This window comes from Pleurodeles waltl, chromosome 8 (assembly GCF_031143425.1).
Source record: "Pleurodeles waltl isolate 20211129_DDA chromosome 8, aPleWal1.hap1.20221129, whole genome shotgun sequence".
Lineage (NCBI taxonomy): Eukaryota > Metazoa > Chordata > Amphibia > Caudata > Salamandridae > Pleurodeles > Pleurodeles waltl.
The window spans coordinates 33,714,795-33,733,367 of NC_090447.1; the positions used below are offsets into that span (position 1 = coordinate 33,714,795).

Here is an 18,573-nt window from a genome sequence, read left to right on the forward strand (position 1 = left end):
GTCCTACACTTTGAGCTCACCCTTCATCTGAGGACTTCTCTGGACAAACTTATATCTTATGTCCCCCAGTCTAGAGACCTGTGAAGCTTGTTAGGTGAAGGGTGAGCTCAAAGTGCAGGACTTGTGAATCTGAGGACTTCTCAACAGAGGTGCGTCAGTAGTCGCGGTGAGGGAATTTGTAGCCAAGGTGATTGGTGTACTGTATACGTGTGACACTGCGCGACATACATCATGACCCTTCCTGAGGGGGGCCCACCACGTCCCACTGAGCGCTTTTATTGAGCAGCGAAAGGAGGTTCTTGAAATGTGTCCAGCACCATCCAAGCCCTCACAGCTCAGTTCTGGGTAATGAAGACAGAACAGAGTTTGTCAGGTCCCACATCCCTCAGACCTCGCTTCTGCCCGGGGTGGGTGGAGGGGGGAGTTCTCTGTGTAGCCCCTGCAGAAGGTGGAGGTGAAGTGACTCACTGCTCACTCCCATCTCCTTGGCAAGGTCCCTCAGATGCTCCATGCTGGAGTCGTCCACTGCAGCCGCGCAGGCCAGGACTTTGCCACCGTCGTCCTCTCGCAGGATGGCCACGTGCACAGGAGTGAGTCCAGAGCTGGCGGTGGCGAAGAGCACATCCTCCGCAGGGGTGAGTATGGTCCGGGCACAATGCGCCAAGATACACCGGGACCTGTCCTGCACACAACAGAAAGGGTACATGGAGACTGCAGTTAAATAAAAGCATGGATGCAATCCTGGAAAGGAGAGATGCTGAATACCTAAAGGAGAGGAAGCCTGCTCATTGGACAGAAGTCACCCTTATGGTAAAGGTGGGTGTTCTTTCCTAGATCAATGGTATTTACTTTGTTGTCAATGTCTCAGTATTGAATTCTGTTTCCCTTTGGGCTCTGATCAGGCCACGAGGCCACTGTGCCATCTCACGAGCTATCCAGTGTTTCAGAGCATGTTGCCCTCCAACTCTTCCCCAGGCTGGCATCACCAGACATCACTCCTGGTGAGGCCTTACTTGGTTTGTATATAAAGGGCTCTCTCCCAAGTCTTAACACTTTTACTTAGTAGGGATGTCACTTACGTTGTTGCCCCGAAACTGTTTTTATCCATTACATTCCTCATATAAGGAACTGAAAAGGAATGAGATTCTTTGAGTGTACAGCAACGGGGCGAGGGTAAAAACGGTGTAATCCGGGCATAGACCCCAAGGTAGAGAAGAGGACCGAAGAGGGAATAAAGTGGAGAGGAGAAACGGGGGGAAATGGAAAGAGGCATAGTTTGGAGTCACAAGCGAAACAAAAAAACGAAAGCATGAATGGAAACATATTCAGAAGGCGAGGAAGGAAACGGGAAAATAAATGAGGGATCGTGTGAAAGGAAAAGAGATAAACGGAGGAAAAGGGAAAACACAGAAAAGGGAAAAATAAATAAGACTTATTCAAAAGGTAAAGAGGGGAAGGAAAATAAATAAAACGGTGAAAATTGGCATGGACAAATAAAGGAGGGAAGTTATAATGCTAAAAGGACAAGGGCCTAAATTGGAAAGAGGAAAAACAAATAGAAGGGCACAGGAGAAACAGAAGATAGAGGTGAAACCAAAAGGAAAGGCACAATTAAAGAAGCAAGAAGCAACATGGGTTACGCCAATTTTTAAAAAAGAGGAAACCACAGAGAAATTGCTAAAAATAAGAACTTCAAATATTAAAGAGAAAGGGAAATATGGAAGAGGGGTGAGAGCATCGAGGAAAGGGTGAGAAGAAAGGAGAACAAGGGAAAGAAAATGAGGAGGAAAAAAAAGGTACAAAACTTAACATGGAAACAAAAAGAAATGGGGTGCAAGAAATAAAGGCGAAATTGTAAGGAAAGGGATGTCTGAAAGGGGACGGAAGAGGGCAGCAGAAATTGAAAGAAGAAATGAAAATGCAAGTGAAAAGCAAATATAAAGGAGGGAACAATGCGAAAAGGGGGAGTTGAAAAGGAGCAAAGTGGGAAACAAGGCAATGGGAAAAATAGGAATGGAAAGATAAGCAATTAATGGGGGGGGGGGAGAGATGAACAAAAAAGAGAGATACCCGTGAAATAGATGATGAACAAAAGTGTTGCTCCAAAGGCACTGGCATCACAATCAAAAGAGAAACACATTGACCTACAGTTGAATTATTAACAGAAAATGAGCATCAGGCGAGAAATACATTAAAAAGTGGCCATATTGTCAGACTCAAGACAATCCCCAACGATAAGTGGCTCTTTAACACAGCAATACATCCCTAGGGAAGAAAAAGTAAGGTTCCCCCCCCCCCCCCCCCCCCGTGCTGTGCTTGGGGTATCACAGCCTACAATGAGGTATACAGAGGTCCGTATCCCACCTTCACATGTACTCCACTGTCCACCTGTTGGGTACACTCGCCACCGTGAAGCCCACCCTTTGGAGTACTTGGGGTTTTGCAGCCCACGCTTGGCCACCGATCTGTGGCGGCTGATGCGTTGTAAAGCGGCGGGGCGAGCACGACGCCCCATTACCGCATCCAGCAGGCCTGGGTTGAAACAGTAAGGTTTCACAGCCCCCATGTGCAGTGGTTAGGGTATCAGCCTACAGTGGGATGAAACAGGGGGGGCAGCTCGTGCTGCACTCACACAGCTCACCCTGCACTCTCGCAGGTCACCCTGCACTCTCACAGCTCACCCTGCACTCACACAGGTCAAGCTGCACTCACACAGGTCACCCTGCACTCACACAGCTCACCCTGCACTCACACAGCTCACCCTGCAATCTCACAGGTCACCCTGCACTCACACAGCTCCCCTTGCACTCACACAGCTCACCCTGCACTCACACAGGTCACCCTGCACTCACACAGGTCAAGCTGCACTCACACAGCTCACCCTGCACGCTCACCCTGCACTCTCACAGCTCACCCTGCACTCACATAAGTCACCCTGCACTCACACAGGTCACCCCGCACTCTCACAGCTCACCCTGCACTCACACAGCTCCCCCTGCAATCTCACAGCTCACCGTACAATCTCACAGGTCACCCTGCACTCTCACAGCTCCCCTTGCACTCTCACAGCTCCCCCTGCAATCACACAGCTCACCCTGCAATCACACAGCTCACCCTGCAATCACACAGCTCACCCTGCACTCTCACAGCTCACCCTGCACTCACACAGGTCAAGCTGCACTCACACAGCTCACCCTGCACTCACACAGGTCACCCTGCACTCACACAGCTCACCCTGCACTCACACAGCTCACCCTGCACTCACACAGCTCACCCTGCACTCACACAGCTCACCCTGCAATCTCACAGGTCACCCTGCACTCACACAGCTCCCCTTGCACTCACACAGGTCACCCTGCACTCACACAGGTCACCCTGCACTCACACAGGTCAAGCTGCACTCACAGCTCACCCTGCACGCTCACCCTGCACTCTCACAGCTCACCCTGCACTCACATAACTCACCCTGCACTCACACAGGTCACCCCGCACTCTCACAGCTCACCCTGCACTCACACAGCTCCCCCTGCAATCTCACAGCTCACCGTACAATCTCACAGGTCACCCTGCACTCTCACAGCTCCCCTTGCACTCTCACAGCTCCCCCTGCAATCACACAGCTCCCCCTGCAATCACACAGCTCCCCCTGCAATCACACAGCTCACCCTGCAATCACACAGCTCACCCTGCAATCACACAGCTCACCCTGCACTCTCACAGCTCACCCTGCACTCACACAGGTCAAGCTGCACTCACACAGCTCACCCTGCACGCTCACCCTGCACTCTCACAGCTCACCCTGCACTCACATAAGTCACCCTGCACTCACACAGGTCACCCCGCACTCACACAGCTCACCCCGCACTCACACAGCTCCCCCTGCAGTCACACAGGTCACCCTGCAATCTCACAGCTCCCCCTGCACTCACACAGCTCCCCCTGCACTCACACAGCTCACTCTGCACTCACACAGGTCACGCTGCACTAACACAGGTCACCCTGCAGTCACACAGCTCACCCTGCAGTCACACAGGTCACGCTGCACTCACACAGCTCACCCTGCACTCACACAGTCCACGCTGCACTCACACAGGTCACCCTGCATGCTCACCCTGCACTCTCACAGCTCACCCTGCACTCACACGTCACCCCGCGCTCTCACAGCTCACCCCGCGCTCTCACAGCTCCCCCTGCACTCACACAGCTCCCCCTGCAGTCACACAGGTCACCCTGCAATCACACAGCTCACTCTGCACTCACACATGTCACGCTGCACTCACACAGGTCACGCTGCACTCACACAGGTCACCCTGCAGTCACACAGGTCACCCTGCACTCACACAGCTCACCCTGCACTCACACAGGTCACGCTGCACTCACACAGGTCACCCTGCAGTCACACAGGTCACCCTGCAGTCACACAGGTCACCCTGCAGTCACACAGCTCCCCCTGCACTCACACAGCTCCCCCTGCACTCACACAGCTCCCCCTGCACTCACACAGCTCCCCCTGCACTCACACAGCTCCTCCTGCACTCACACAGCTCACCCTGCAGTCACACAGCTCACCCTGCACTCACACAGCTCATCCTGCACTCACACAGCTCATCCTGCACTCACACAGCTCATCCTGCACTCAGCTATGCCTCGTAACTGTGTGAGGCTGGCTGTAAGAGCCGCCGCCTGACGCATGCGCAGTACAGCTCATGGGGCCCTCTTCTGCTGCCAGCCTGGTATTGCAGCTTTACATGCAGACGGCCCTTGAGATAGTTTGTTTTCATGTAAAAGCGATAAAACCCTAGGTGAGCAATTAGTGGCAGAGCAAGGGGCTGGGTCGGCGCCTTGGCGCCCCTTTGGAGGAACCGCCACTGCCACATATATACTTGGGGTTCGTCCTTGAGTATACTTGGGATTCCCCAACCCATTGGCATCCTACATTAAAAAAAAAATAATCGGGAGGAAGTATCCCCCACATACCACTGACACCCCCCCCCCACCATCGGCGTCTATTGAAGGAGAGGCAATTTCAGACGGGAGGCAGCTACCATACCCCTTTTTTGGCTTCAGAATTGGGGTGTCTCCAGCCTGAATCGGGTTTGGTGGCATGTATGTGGTAAGTATCCATACAGCTCCACATTCCACTCTTGTGTACCAGGGTTCAGGGCCAACTTTAGCACTGGTGGCGCCCGGTGCGACAATCTGTTTCGATCCCCCAATGATCTCCGGTAGGAAGCTGGCTCTGTATATACTATCTCAAAATGAGATATAGTGTCCAGGGGTTCCCCAGAGGCTTAGCAGAGGCTAAAGTAGATAATACTAATGCTCTATTTGTGGTAGTGTGGTCGAGCAGTTGGGTTTATCAGAGGGTAGTGTTAAGCATTTGTAGTACACACACAAGCAATAAATGACAACACACACTCAATGACTTAACTCCAGACCAATAGGTCTTATATAGAAAAATATACTTTTGTTAATTTATTTTTACAACCACAAGGTTCAGATTGCTGATTTTCCTTATGTGCAGGGCAGTCCTCTGAGTCAGCAGAGGTCGCTGGGCCCGCAGGATGCGTAGCTGGTGCAGGCTGTCTGAAGTAGGAGACAGGCCGCTAGGGCTGGGGCCAAAGCAGTTGTCGCCTTCCTTCTTCTCTGCAGGGTTTTTCAGCTAAGCAGTCCTTCTTTTTTGTAGGTTGTCAGGAATCTAAAATCCTTGGTTCAGAGTTACTCCTAAATACTGAATTTAGGGGTGTGTAAGGGTAACAGGACAGTAGCCAATGGCTACTGTCCCTGAGGGTGGCTACACCCTCCTTGTGCTTCCTCCCTCTGGGGAGGGGGGCACATCCCTATCCCTTTTGGGCTAAATCCTCCAAAACAAGATGGAGGATTTTCCAAGGAGGGGGTCACTTCAGCTCTGGTCACCTTAGGGGTGGACCTGGCTGAGGGGGTGACTCCTCCTTGTTTTTCTCATTATCTCCCCAGACTTGCGCCAAAAGTGGGGGCTATGTCTGGGGGCAGGCATCTCCACTAGCTGGAGTGCCCTGGGGCGCTGTAACACCAGGCTAGACCCTTTGAGGCTCACCACCAGGTGTTACAGTTCCTGCAGGGGTAGGTGTGAAGCACCTCCACCCAGGACAGGCTTTGTTTCTGACCAAGGGGACACAAAGGCACTCACCCCACGTGGTCAGAAACTCGTCTGGAAGTGGCAGGCTGGCACAGACCGGTCAGTCATGCACTAATAGTAGAGCTGGCATGCAGGGGGAATCTCTAAGATGCCCTCTGTGTGCATTTCGCAATGAATCACACACTGGCATCAGTGTGAGTTTATTGTCATGAGAAGTTTGATACCAAACTTCTCAGTATTCAGTGTAGCCACTAAGGAAACGTGGAGTTCCTTTTTGACAAACTCCCAGACCACATACTCGGTATGGCTACCCTGCACTTACAATGTATAAGAATTGACTTAGACAATGTAGGAGCATAGTGCTCAGGTATAGTGCACCCTGCCTTAAGCCTACAAGGCTGTAAGGCCTGCTAGAGGGGTGACTTACCTATGCCACAGACAGTGGGTTGTGGGCATGGCACCCTGAGGGGAGTGCCATGTCGACTTAGTCTTTTTCTCCCCACCAGCACGCTCAAGCATGTGCTGAGTGAGGGGTGGCATAATGCATGCTGCAGCCCTTAGAGACCTTCCCTGGCCACAGGGCCATTGGTACCAGGGGTACCTTTTACAAGGGACTTAACTGTGTGCCAGGGCTGTGCCAATTGTGGAGACAAAGGTACAGTTTTAAGGAAAGAACACTGGTGCTGGGGCCTGGTTAGCAGGGTAACAACACACTTCCAATCAAAGCTGGCACTCCAAGGCTGCTTCCTGGGGAGTAACCTCCTGCTAATGAAAGCAACAGGCTGGTTAAGGCCATAATCATTAGTTTGGGATAGGACTGCTCCTATCCCTTGTTCAGAGGCATCTGTCTGCACAACAAATTGCTTAGAATAATCTGGAGCTTTTAGAACTGGCGCTGAGCACATACCTTCTTTTAGGGTGTCAAAGGCCTTTTGACAGTCTATGGTCCAGTTAACTTTCTTGGGCATTTTCTTGGAGGTAAGTTCTGTGAGGGGAGTCACTATGGATACATATCCCTTCACAAACCTCCTGTAGTATTCAGTCAAGCCAAGGAATGCCCTGACTTGAGTCTGGGTTTTTGGAGCTTCCCAGTCCAGATTTGTCTGTATCTTGGGTTTTAAGGGTTGCGCTTGGCCTCCACCTACAAGGTGGCCCAAGTATACAACTGTTCCCTGCCCTATCTGGAATTTGGATGCTTTGATAGAGAGGCCTGCTGCTTGCAGGGCCTGCAAAACCTTCTTCAGGTGGATCAGGTGATCCTGCCAGTTGGAGCTAAAGACAGCAATATCATCTAGATATGCTGCACTAAAGGACTCGAAGCCAACAAGGACTTGATTCACCAACCTTTGGAAGGTGGCAGGGGCATTCTTTAAGCCAAAGGGCATAACAGTAAACTGATAATGTCAATCAGGTGTTGAGAATGATGTTTTCTCCTTTGCTCCAGGTGCCATCCTAATTTGCCAGTACCCTGCAGTTAAGTCAAAGGTACTCAGAAATTTGGCTGCACCTAACTTGTCAATCAGCTCATCTGCTCTGGGAATGGGGTGAGCATCTGTCTTGGTAAAAGAACTGAGTCATCTGTAGTCCACACAAAACCTCACCTCTCTCTTTCCGCCTTTGGTGTGAGGTTTGGGGACCAAGACCAGTGGGCTAGCCCAGGGACTGTCAGAGTGCTCTATTACCCCTAACTCCAGCGTCTTGTGGACTTCCTCTTTGATGCTTTCTTTACTTGGTCAGACTGTCTGAATATTTTGTTTTTGACAGGTATACTGTCTCCTGTGTCCACATCATGCGTACACAGATGTGTCTGACCATGGGTCAAAGAAAAGAGCTCAGCATACTGTTGTAGGACTTGCCTAAGGTCAGCTTGCTGTTGGGCAGAGAGGGTGTCTGAATAGACAACAACTTCTACTGATCCATCCCACAGCAGACCGCCAGCTCGATCCCAAGATCCAGCTACAAGCTCTGTAACGGCAGCAACTTTAATATACCCTGCTGGAGCTGGAATTACCGTGGCTGCTGGCACCAGACTTGCCCTCCTCGTTAAAGGATTTAGAGTGTACTCATTCCAATTACAGGGCCTTAAAAGAGTCCTGTATTGTTAGTTTTCGTCACTACCTCCCTGAGTCGGGAGCGGGTAATTTGTGCGCCTTCTGCCTTCCTTGGATGTGGTAGCCGTTTCTCAGGCTCCCTCTCTGGAGTTGAACTCTGATTCCCCGTTACCCGTGGTCACTATGGTAGGCACAGAAAGTACCATCGAAAGTTGATAGGGCAGACATCCAAATGTATTGTCGCGGGGACGTGCAATCGGCCCGAGGTTATCTAGTCACCAAAGCGGCCGGGCGAGCCTTGATTGGTCTTGGTCTGATAAATGCACGCATCCCAGGAGGTCAGCACTCGTCAGCATGTATTAGCTTTAGAATTACCACAGTTATCCAAGCAACAGATGGAACCATAACTGATTTAATGAGCCATTTGCAGTTTCACTGTACCTGCCATGTGTAATTACACATGCATGGCTTAATTTTTGAGACAAGCATATGCTACTGGCAGGATCAACCAGGTAGCCACACCTGCTGAATGGGGGGTGGGGGGGGGGGGGGGAGCCTCATGCCTGTCTTGGACTAACTTTCACACCCCGCAGGGGGAAGCCTGCTGCAGAGAAGCCCCTGCCTGGGGCTTGCTAGGGAGGACAGGGTGGTCACACAGGCACCGGCAGGCACCAGCCATCTCCACAGGAGAGAGACAGCCAGGCCAAGGTGCAGCCTGAGCGAGAGACAGGGTGCCTGCCGGCCTGGGCCAGCAGAGACACCCAACAGAATGGTCATTCCGAGCTGCTGTTGAAATGTGTTGGGTGGAGGAGGATGATAGCACACATGTGCCTGGACTGCCAGGCCGCTTGAAGGACCTGGCACCACCCAACCCCTTCCACTCTGGTCAGACCACTGGAGGGGCACAAGCTGCCAGGCTGCTTGGCCTTCACTCTGTCAGGTAAGGGAAGGGCCTCTGTGAACAGCAGACCCTCGAGTCGGATGGACCCTGTTGGGGTGAAAGCTCTTTGCTTGAAACAACAGGCGAGGCTGGCCAAGCAGTCCATCCCCAAACAGACCAAATGTGCCCAATCGATCAGAGTACAATGCTGGTTGAACCCTCTTCCCCAGTGGGTAGGGAGGGGGAGCCACATTGCATGGGGATGTAGGTTTGTACTCTGGGAAGCCAGGTTTAGAGGAGAGACTCATCAGACAGGGCTGCAAGGTGGCTGCACACCTGGGCTTCAGGGCAGGCCAGCTTGGGCCCGGTCAGTACCTGGTTGAGAACCACTGGACCACAAGGGGGCCTGGCATACGTTGTCCCTAATAATCTGGAGGAAGGCTACCCCCCCTTTCTTGTACTCTGTGCGCACCGAGGGATGGAGGGGACCACCAGCGAGAGCGCACCCGACCTCGAGGAGCCCTGGTTGGGCTTGAGGAAGCGAATGAGCCCTCATCTGGACTTCCGGGGCAGCCTGGCTATCTAGACATGCCATAGAAATGCATGGAGTGCGACCAAATGACCTGTGTTGTCGGAACGACCAGATGGCCAGGCCATGAGGCCGTATGGCTCCCTAGGCGCCCTGGCCTCGGGGGCTGGAAGACAAAGACCAGGATGGGGGCTCCCACCCCGTGGCAGCCCAGCCATCTGGACGTGCCAGAGGAATGCATAAAGCGTGACAAGATGGCCGAGCTCAGAGAACGTCCATTTGGTCGCACTGTGCCTTAAAATAAGGAGCCTGTGCTCTCCCCTATAGGGGACGGAGACTCTGTGGCTCCGAGGTGGGCCTTGACGGACTTCCACCCGGGGCCCGAGGCCTCTTTACATGCTGGTGAAGCCCTCCCGAGGCTTGCGGGACTCCGTCCCGAGCACTTTCTCTCCCGGAGGGCTGGAGGACGAAGCCCAGGACGGGGGCTCCCACCCTGGGGCCCCTGATCCTGAATTGGCAGGGGAAGCCTCCCCCAAACCCAGTGGACTCCCAGCCCCTTCATGGTGCAGCATGCTGGAGGAAGGGAGTGCCCACTCCAGGGCCTGGCGAGACCAGGTCAGGGCTCATGAACTCGACCATGCAGGTGAGGCCTCCCTGGGCCCTCTGGGACCCCGTCCCGGGCACCTTACCACAGTTGGGCTGGAGGACAAAGCCCAGGACCTGGCAGGGGAAGCCTCCCTAAGGCAGCCTGGCGATCTGGACGCGCCATAGGAATGCACAGAGCACAACCAGACGTCCTGGAGTCTCAGAGCGACCAGATGGCTGGGCTCAGAGGACAGTCATCTGGTTGCATCGTGCCTTAACATAAGGAGACTGCACTCGCCCCTGCAGGGGACTCTGCAGCCTGCGTTCTCTAAGCCCCAGCTGGGCCTCAGGCATGGGGACCCAAACCAACCTCTGACCCGGGGCCCGGAGGCCTCTTTACACACCAGAAAACCCCTACCAGGGCCTATGGGACCCCGTCCCAGGCTATTTTCCACCTAGTGGGGCAGAGGACAAAGACCAGGCAAGGGGTTCCCACCCTGGGTCCTGCCACAGCCCTGGCCTGGGGCCCAGGGCCCGGCCAAAGCCCCTGAACCCAAACCAGCAGGGGTAGCCTCCCTTGGCCCAGTGTATGCCAAGGCCCTCCAGGGTATGACAGGCTGGAGAAAGGAAGCACCCATCGCAGACCCTGCAGGGGACTCTGCAGCCTGGGTTCTCTAAGCCCCAGCTGCGCCTCAGACAGGGGGGCCCAAAACAACCTCCGACCCAGAGCCCTGAGGCCTCTTTACACACCAGGAAACCCCTCCCAGGGCCTGCAGGACCCCTTCCCAGGGTACTTGCCACCCAGCAGGGCAGAGGATAAAGCCCAGGCAAGGGGTTCCCACCCTGGGTGCTGCCACAGCCCTGGCCTGGGGCCCAGGGCCCAGCTAGAGCCCCTGAACCCAAACCAGCAGGAGAAGCCTCCCTTGGCCCAGTGTACGCCAAGGCCCTCCAGGCTACGGCAGGCTGGAGGAAGGGAGCAGCCACCCCAGGCTCTGGGACATCAGTTTGCTCTGTGGGAAGCCAGGTTTGGAGGACAGACCCATCGGACAGGGCTGCAAGCGGGCCCCACACCCGGGACCCCAGGGTGGGTCGGCCCAGGCCCTTGCAGTGCCCAGTTCCGGAACCACTGGACCACAAGGGGGTCCGGAGTGGCCTGTGCATAGTAATCCGGAGGAACGCTACCCCCCCCTTTCTGATACTCCGTGCACACCGAGGGACGGAGGGGACCGTCAGCGAGAACGCACCCAACCTCATGGAGCCCTGGCTGGGTTTGAGGAAGCAAATGAGCCCCCATCGGGACATCCGGGGCAGTCTGGCCATGTAGACGCGCCATAGGAATGTATGGGGCACAACCAGATGATCCCAGTTGTTGGAGCGACCATATGGCCGGGACGCAATGACATAAAAGCTCCCCAGGAGCCCTGGCTTTGGGGGGGGCCAGAGGACAAAGACCAGGACTGGGGATCCCGCCCTGGGGCCTGACAGAGCCCTGGCCCGGGGCCGCTGAACTCAATTTTATCCTATTGATTCCTTTCTCTTCTACCTTCTCGAACCCACTTTTTGGGGGTCGCGGCATCATCGTGAAAAAGATCTCCGGCAAAGAGCCCCCTTTTGGGGTGTGCCCGTCAGACATTGCAGTGCCAGGCTGGACGAGGAGCAACGCTGATGATGAAGCATGACACCCATTTGGGTGTGTGAGGTTTTTGCTCCTAAATACTAGGACTCTTTACTCCCGTTCTCCTGTCCTTCCTCTTTTACTTGGAACAGTGCACCTCTATGTTTATTTCATGGAGGAAGCGAGTGCCCATCCCAGGGCCCAGTTGGGGCTCTCTGAACACTGCCACAAAGGGGAGGCCTCCCTGGACCCCCGTCCCTGGTGCCTTGCCGCATGGAGGGCCGGAGGACAAAGCCCAGGCAAGGGGGTGTCCCACCCTGGGGCCTGCCACAGCCCTGGCCAGTGCCCCTGAACCCAAACCAGCAGTGGAAGCCTTGCTAGGTCCAGTGTACGCCAAGGCCCTCCAGGGTACAGCAGGCTGGATGAAGGGAGCACCCACCCCAGGCTCAGGGACATCCGTTTGCTCTGGGGGAAGCCAGGTTTGGAGGAGAGACCCATCAGACAGGGCTGCAAGGTGGCCCCACACCTGGGCCCCCACGGCGGGACTGCCCAGGCCCTTGCAGTGCCCAGTCTTGGAACTACTGTACCCCAAGGGGGTCCAGAGTAGCCTTACTACTATTAATCCGAAGGAAGGCTACCCCCCTTTTTGGTTTCTTCCACGCACACCGAGGGACGGAGGGGACCGTCGGCGAGAACGCACCCAACTTCGTGGAGCCCTGGCTGGGTTTGAGGAAGCAAATGAGCTGCCATCGGGACATCCAGAGCAGTCTGGTCATCTAGACATGCCATAGGAATGCATGGGGCACAACCAGATGACCCGAGTTGTCGAAGCGACCAGATGGCCAGGACGCAAGGGTGTAAAGGCTCCCCAGGAGCCCTGGCTTCGGGTGCCAGAGAACTAAGATCAGCACAAGGGCTCCCGCCCCATGGCCTGCCAGAGCTCTGGCCCAGGCCCGGCTGGGGCCCCTGAACCCGAACGGCCAGGGGAAGCCTCTTTGGGCCCGGTGGACTCCCAGGCCTGGGCCCCTCAGGGTACGGCAGGCTGGAGAAAGGGAGTGCCTGTCCCAGGGCCTGGTGGGGCCCGGCTGGGGCCCCTGAACCCAAACTGGCAGGAGAAGCCTCCCCGGGCCTGGTGGACTCCCAGGTCTGGGCCCCTCAGGTTACGGCAGGCTGGAGACAGGGAGCACCTGCCCCAGGGCCCGGTGGGGGCCTGGCCTGTGCCCCTGAACCCAAACTGGCAGGAGAAGCCTCCCCGGGCCCAGTGGACTCCAAGGTCTGGGCCCCTCAGGTTACGGCGGGATGGAGGAAGGGAGGGCCCGTCCCAGGGCCCAGCAGGGGCCAGGGGCCCAGTCAGAGCTCTCTGAACACAGCCATACATGGGAGTTCTCCTTAGACCCTGTCCCGGGTGCCTTGCCACCTGGTGGGCCGTAGGGCAAAGCCCAGGACAGGGGCTCCCAACACATGGCCTGCCGGGGCCCCTGAACCCAAACTGACAGGGGAATCCTTGCTTGGCCCGGTGGACTCCCAGGCTTCGGGCCCCTCATGGTATGGCAGGCTAGAGGAAAGGAGTGGCTGCCCCAGGGCCCGGTGGGGGCCCGGCCGGGTCTTCTGAACCCGAACTGGCAGGTGAAGTCTCCCTGGGCCAGTTGGACTCCCAGGCCTGGGCCCCTCACGGTACAGCAGGCTGGAGGAAGGGAGCGCCCGTCCTAGGGCCCGGGGTCCAGCGGGGGCTCTCTGAACACAGCCATGCAGGGGAGGCCCCCTGGACCCCATCCCAGGTGCCTTGCCACACAGCGGGCTGGAGGACGAAGCCTAGAATGGGAAAATGAGAAACCGTGACCTGCCAGAGACCTGGCCCTGGGCCCGGCCAGGGCCCCTGAACTCGAACCAGAAGGGGAAGCATCCCTGGGCCCGGTAGACTCCCAGGCCTTGGCCGCTCAGGGTACGGCAGGCTGGAGGAAGGAAGCGCCTGCCCCAGGGCCTGGGGATCCCGTTTGGGCTCTCTGAACACAGCAAACCTCAAATTTAGCTAAAAAAAATCATGCTTTTCTCACTTTCCTGGCTGGGATCACCTCACCAGCACAAATTTCCTAACACCCAGCATTCCCCTCATTCTCCCGATTAAAATGATACCTCACATGTGTGGGTGGCCAAGTGCCTGCAACAGGGAAAGACCAAGAAACATGTAGAGATTGCGCTTATCGACTCCCTGTGATATCCGCTCAATTTTTCAAATGTTTTAGGCTGACACTGCTTTGGGCATCCACACAAGAGAGATAGTTTTCCGGGATCCACCATTGTTTTCAGACCCATATCTATTGCTAACTGGAAGAAGGTTGAAAGCACAAAAAATAGGAAAAATTTGATATGTCCCCGTAAAATGCCAAAACTGTGATGAAAAATGTGTTTTTCTGATTCAGGTCTGCCTGTTCCTGAAAGCTGGGAAGATTGTGATTTTAGCACCGGAAACCCTTTGTTGATACCATTTGCAGGGAAATAACCAGATGCTTTCTTCTGCAGACCTTTTTTCTCATTTTTTCCCCCAAACTCCAAATTTTAGCTGTATTTTGGCTAATTTCTCTCTCCCCATCAGGGGAATCCACAAACTCCAGGTACCTTTAGAATCTCCAGGAAGTTGGAAAAAACAGAGATAAATTTGGCGTGGGTAGCTTACGTGGACAAAATGTTATGGGGGCTTAAGTGCAAACTATCCCAAATAGCCAAAAAAAGGCTTGGCACAGGCAGGAGAAAAGGGCTGGCAGCAAAGGGGTTAATGAGACAAATGTTTCTTTAAAAATGTTTGCATACATCAATCATTTCACCATTCTATTATTTTATACTTTCATCCAGATATCCATTCTTTAACCATTCCACCCATCCAATAATCTTTCTATTCATACATCTATTTATTCATTCACAAACCTATCCATCCTTTCACAGCTTACCCATCCACCATGCCGCTAGTCATCCTTCAGACTAGCCTCTTATCAACCTATCCTTTCCACCCATCCTTGCACCCTCCTTCCTTTGTTCTTTTCATTCCTCCCACCCTTCCTTTCACTTTCTTTTCTTTCTTCCTGTGCTTCCTTCCTTTTTTGTCTTCTCTGCCATTTTGTAACTCCCTTGTTTCATTTTGACCTCTCTTCCACTGGCTCTCTATGCCAGTCTCTCTCCTGTCCCATGTCCATCACCCAACATAACAGTCCTGGAGCCAACCCCAGCCCCACCCAGCCCTGCCCTGAATCTGTTCAGGAGCTAGTGTCTGCACACCTTCAGGGAGAGACATTAATGATAAAACACAAACATTGCAGTGTGGCTCACCTAGAATGGCACCTGACACAATGGCATCGCTCACTTTGGCTGCTAAAGCAGTTGGGGCAAAATGGGGGGGGGATTCATGACATCACTCTCTGTTAGCACTCCAACTTGAGAGTTGGTAACTTTTCAATGGCTTGTAACTGCACCTGAGGTCACAAACCATTGAGGCATCTGTTTGTGCCACGCCTTCTCCTGCTTGTGATTTGAAAGGGGCACAGCCCCCTCTTTACCAGTTTGGTAGACATGTATTTTGTATATGGTGGCAAGGTAGAGTTCTTGCGTCGTGGAGTGGGTTCTCCAGCAACCTCATGTCTGCTCCTGTTGGCCAGCGTCTACTCACCTGCACCACCAGGGATTTGCTGGAGACCAGGTCTGAGTCACACAGCAGGTCCCGAAGACCTGCTGGGAAGGCGATGACATCATCACAGTCTTTGTCCAATAGGAACGCGTGACCCCTCAACTCTGAACTTTTCTTAACTTGTGACAGCCCAAGTTTTTCAAGCGAGAGGAGGGCATCTTTCACCCTGTGAAAAGAAGCAGAGGCACAAATAATGGGAGTGAGACAACTATTCATTAATGTAAAAGGCCCACAGATGCAGTGACAAGATACCGCATTAAATAAAAATGTGGTCTTTCATCATTTGGATAAACCCTCTTGTGAATTTTGGGGTTATACTGAACCCCCCCCATACCCCCCACGCCTCAATGCCGTGAAACACCCTACATTTCTGGCAGCAGATTTCAGAAGATCTGGTGAACAGTACACACAACAGAACTCCTTCCACCGTGACTATATTGGATGTTAAAAACTATGGCTAGTGGACCATATTTATGAGATTGTGGCATTGCGCGGGGCAGCCAGACACCTTTTTGCACAGCTTCAAAGGGAAAGGGCAGGACTGCACCATATTTAAAAAAATATGCCTCATTCCTACCTTTGTCTCTGCCTGGTGCCATTTTGTTGGCCTAGCAGGCCAACACAGGCACCCTTGCACCATAGTGCACCATAGTGCAAGGGTGCCTGCGATGTAAGGAGGGTTGTTTTGTGCAGGAAGGGGCACCTTCCTGCACTGAAACAATCCACTGAGGCATATTCCTCTTTGTATGTTTGCTGCAGAATGTAGCACACATAGAAAGAGGAAAAAACAAGGAGAAATATATTTGTCCTTGTTACGCCTCACCTGGGGAGGCGTAGGATTTTGACGCATTCCCAGCTCTGGTAAATCAGGGAATGCTTCTAAATCCATGGATGTTTCGTGGGAACACCCGCACAACACCCATTAAATGCCTTTCTGGGGCAGAGGAATACAACACAGTGATTTGTGCTGCATGGCTTTACTCTAGATTTACGAAGCCATCCAGGGCCAAACAAATGACTACACAAGCGACAGTACACCTTTATGTGCGGAAGAAGACGTTGTGAACAGGAATCCTGCTTTTTTCACAGAAAGGAGGTCAGTAGCTGAAGAGGGCTTACTCATTGCCCCCATGCTGTTTGCTGTGATGGACAAAAGCAAAGGCAGGGTGCCAATTTAACAGAAGAAGGGATGAAGACCACTGTGTAAAAGGCCCTCTACGATTACATTTTTAATTTAAAACTGCAGCATGACACAGCTAAAATGGTCTCGAAAGGCCAGACCTGAAAAATGAAAGTAATCTCATTTGGAACAAATCCTCCTCAGTGCTTAGGGCAGATGGAGTCTAAATAAATCCAAACTGGAGGCAGTGCATCCATTTAATTGAATTTGGTTTGTGTCCTCCTAACTAGAAGTGGTTTGTGGGCGGCACATGTAGAAATGTAAAAGACCTTTGGACATATCATATCCTGCGTTGGCTTCTCTGCTGCATGGAAAGGCTCAATTACCTTGAATGATAAAAGTCTACCATGGGAAGGTCTTTCCTGTAGCCCTGTATGGGGATGAGGATTGGGGAGGTGGTGCCCTAAAATGGTTTCAGTCGTGAAGGAACATTTTCCTGATAGGTACTGAATTGACCCTCCTGTTGCAGCTACATCCTGCAACTTTGGGTTCTGGAGTTTGAAAAGCAGAGTTTGCCACAGTTAAGTCTTCTAAACCAGAAGTCCCTGCTGCATCTAGAGCTTTTGGAAAAGCATGGTTGTCAATCAAGTACCTTGGCTTTCCGTAGAGTGCGGTTGTGTATGGAACTAGCGTGACAGAATTCATTTATAAGAGGGTTACCGTGGCCTATTTTTGCCTGGGGGAATCTCTCCAAACGTGGCATCTTGACTGACCTAACAAAGATAAAATTTGACGTGGAACCCGGCAGGGACTTTTGGGGGAGATTTCAAGGAGACATCTAAATTGTCCACATAGCAAGGCATCTTACTGGCCAACCTGCTCTGTTTGTAATTAAGTGCATATTAATAATAAGTTCATGGTTTGCCCGTTGATGTGCAGCTGACTTCCATTTCATAATATTGACTTGCGCCTTCCTCAAAAAGCTCTGGAGTTCAAACATCTCTTAGGGACCTTAGACATGATCTCCCTGCCTGCTGCAGATCTTGGCCTCTGGTATACTGTGAGAGCCTCTGTCTTGAATGGTTTTTTGATGCTCACTCATGAGCTTCTTGGAATCAATCAGCAATGAAATCGTGTGCACAGAATTAATTCATTTTGACCACCTGACTGTGTCTGTGTCAAGGTTGCTTCTGGGGTTGCCTTTAACATTCAGTGATTTATACTTTGACAGAATCAGGAGCTGGATTTTATTATGGATCGACTACGCTATTTTTTTTTTTTTTTAATGAGAGCATGTTTGTTTTGGCCTTGTAAAATGATTTACTCACACACACAAATTCTTAGGAGTATACCAGATGGGATAGTCGGTTGACCAGAGTATGGGTGTTATATGGGGGGGACCCTGTCGGTCACTGAAAACACACTATTCGTAACATTGTTGGTGAGCTCTTTCCATCCTGGGAAGAGCTGGAGATGTCCTCATGTCATGGGCATGTCTAAATCCATTTGTATGGTGGGAAGAAGAAGGTCACGCCCCCTCACCCCCCACCAAACACTGGTGGAGGTTAAATGGAAAGGGTTTCTCAGTGATGAAAATGTTGTCCTCCAGCAGGAAAAAAATATAAATGCTTCCAAAGGCACTTGCAGTTGCACTGCGGATTTTGTTGGAGCAAAAACATACCTTTTCATGAACTTGCACATTCATAATTTACTTTCGTGAATTAATTCCACAGTATCCTTTAAAGCAAAAATTAATATTGGATATTTTCCAATGTCCAGAACTTCTAAAGTTGTAAGAAATTAGAAGCTGTCAAAAACATTAAACATCTTCGTACTACCTTACTCTGAAATCGATCCCTAATAAAAAAAATGTGCTGTCTTTTTCAGGGAAAATGTTTTTCGCTTCTTTTTCATGATCACCCAGAGGTGAAGGAAAACAGATGCCACTAACTTGAGAAGTATCGTGGTCCATTGGTGGACATCATTATGATGTCACATT

General features: G+C 52.6%; 1 protein-coding gene across 2 annotated transcripts in view; it reads right to left on the reverse strand.

Annotated features, from left to right (window-relative positions):
* LOC138249690 (putative methyltransferase NSUN7) overlaps nt 1–18,573 on the reverse strand; it is a 73,022-nt gene that overhangs the window by 25,325 nt on the left and 29,124 nt on the right. For both annotated transcript variants that reach the window (XM_069203669.1, XM_069203668.1), the window contains 2 exons: nt 15,437–15,620; nt 469–682 (listed from right to left, as the gene is read on the reverse strand). In XM_069203669.1, the coding sequence (XP_069059770.1) occupies nt 469–682; nt 15,437–15,620 (398 nt within the window). The remainder of the gene's footprint in view (nt 1–468; nt 683–15,436; nt 15,621–18,573) is intronic.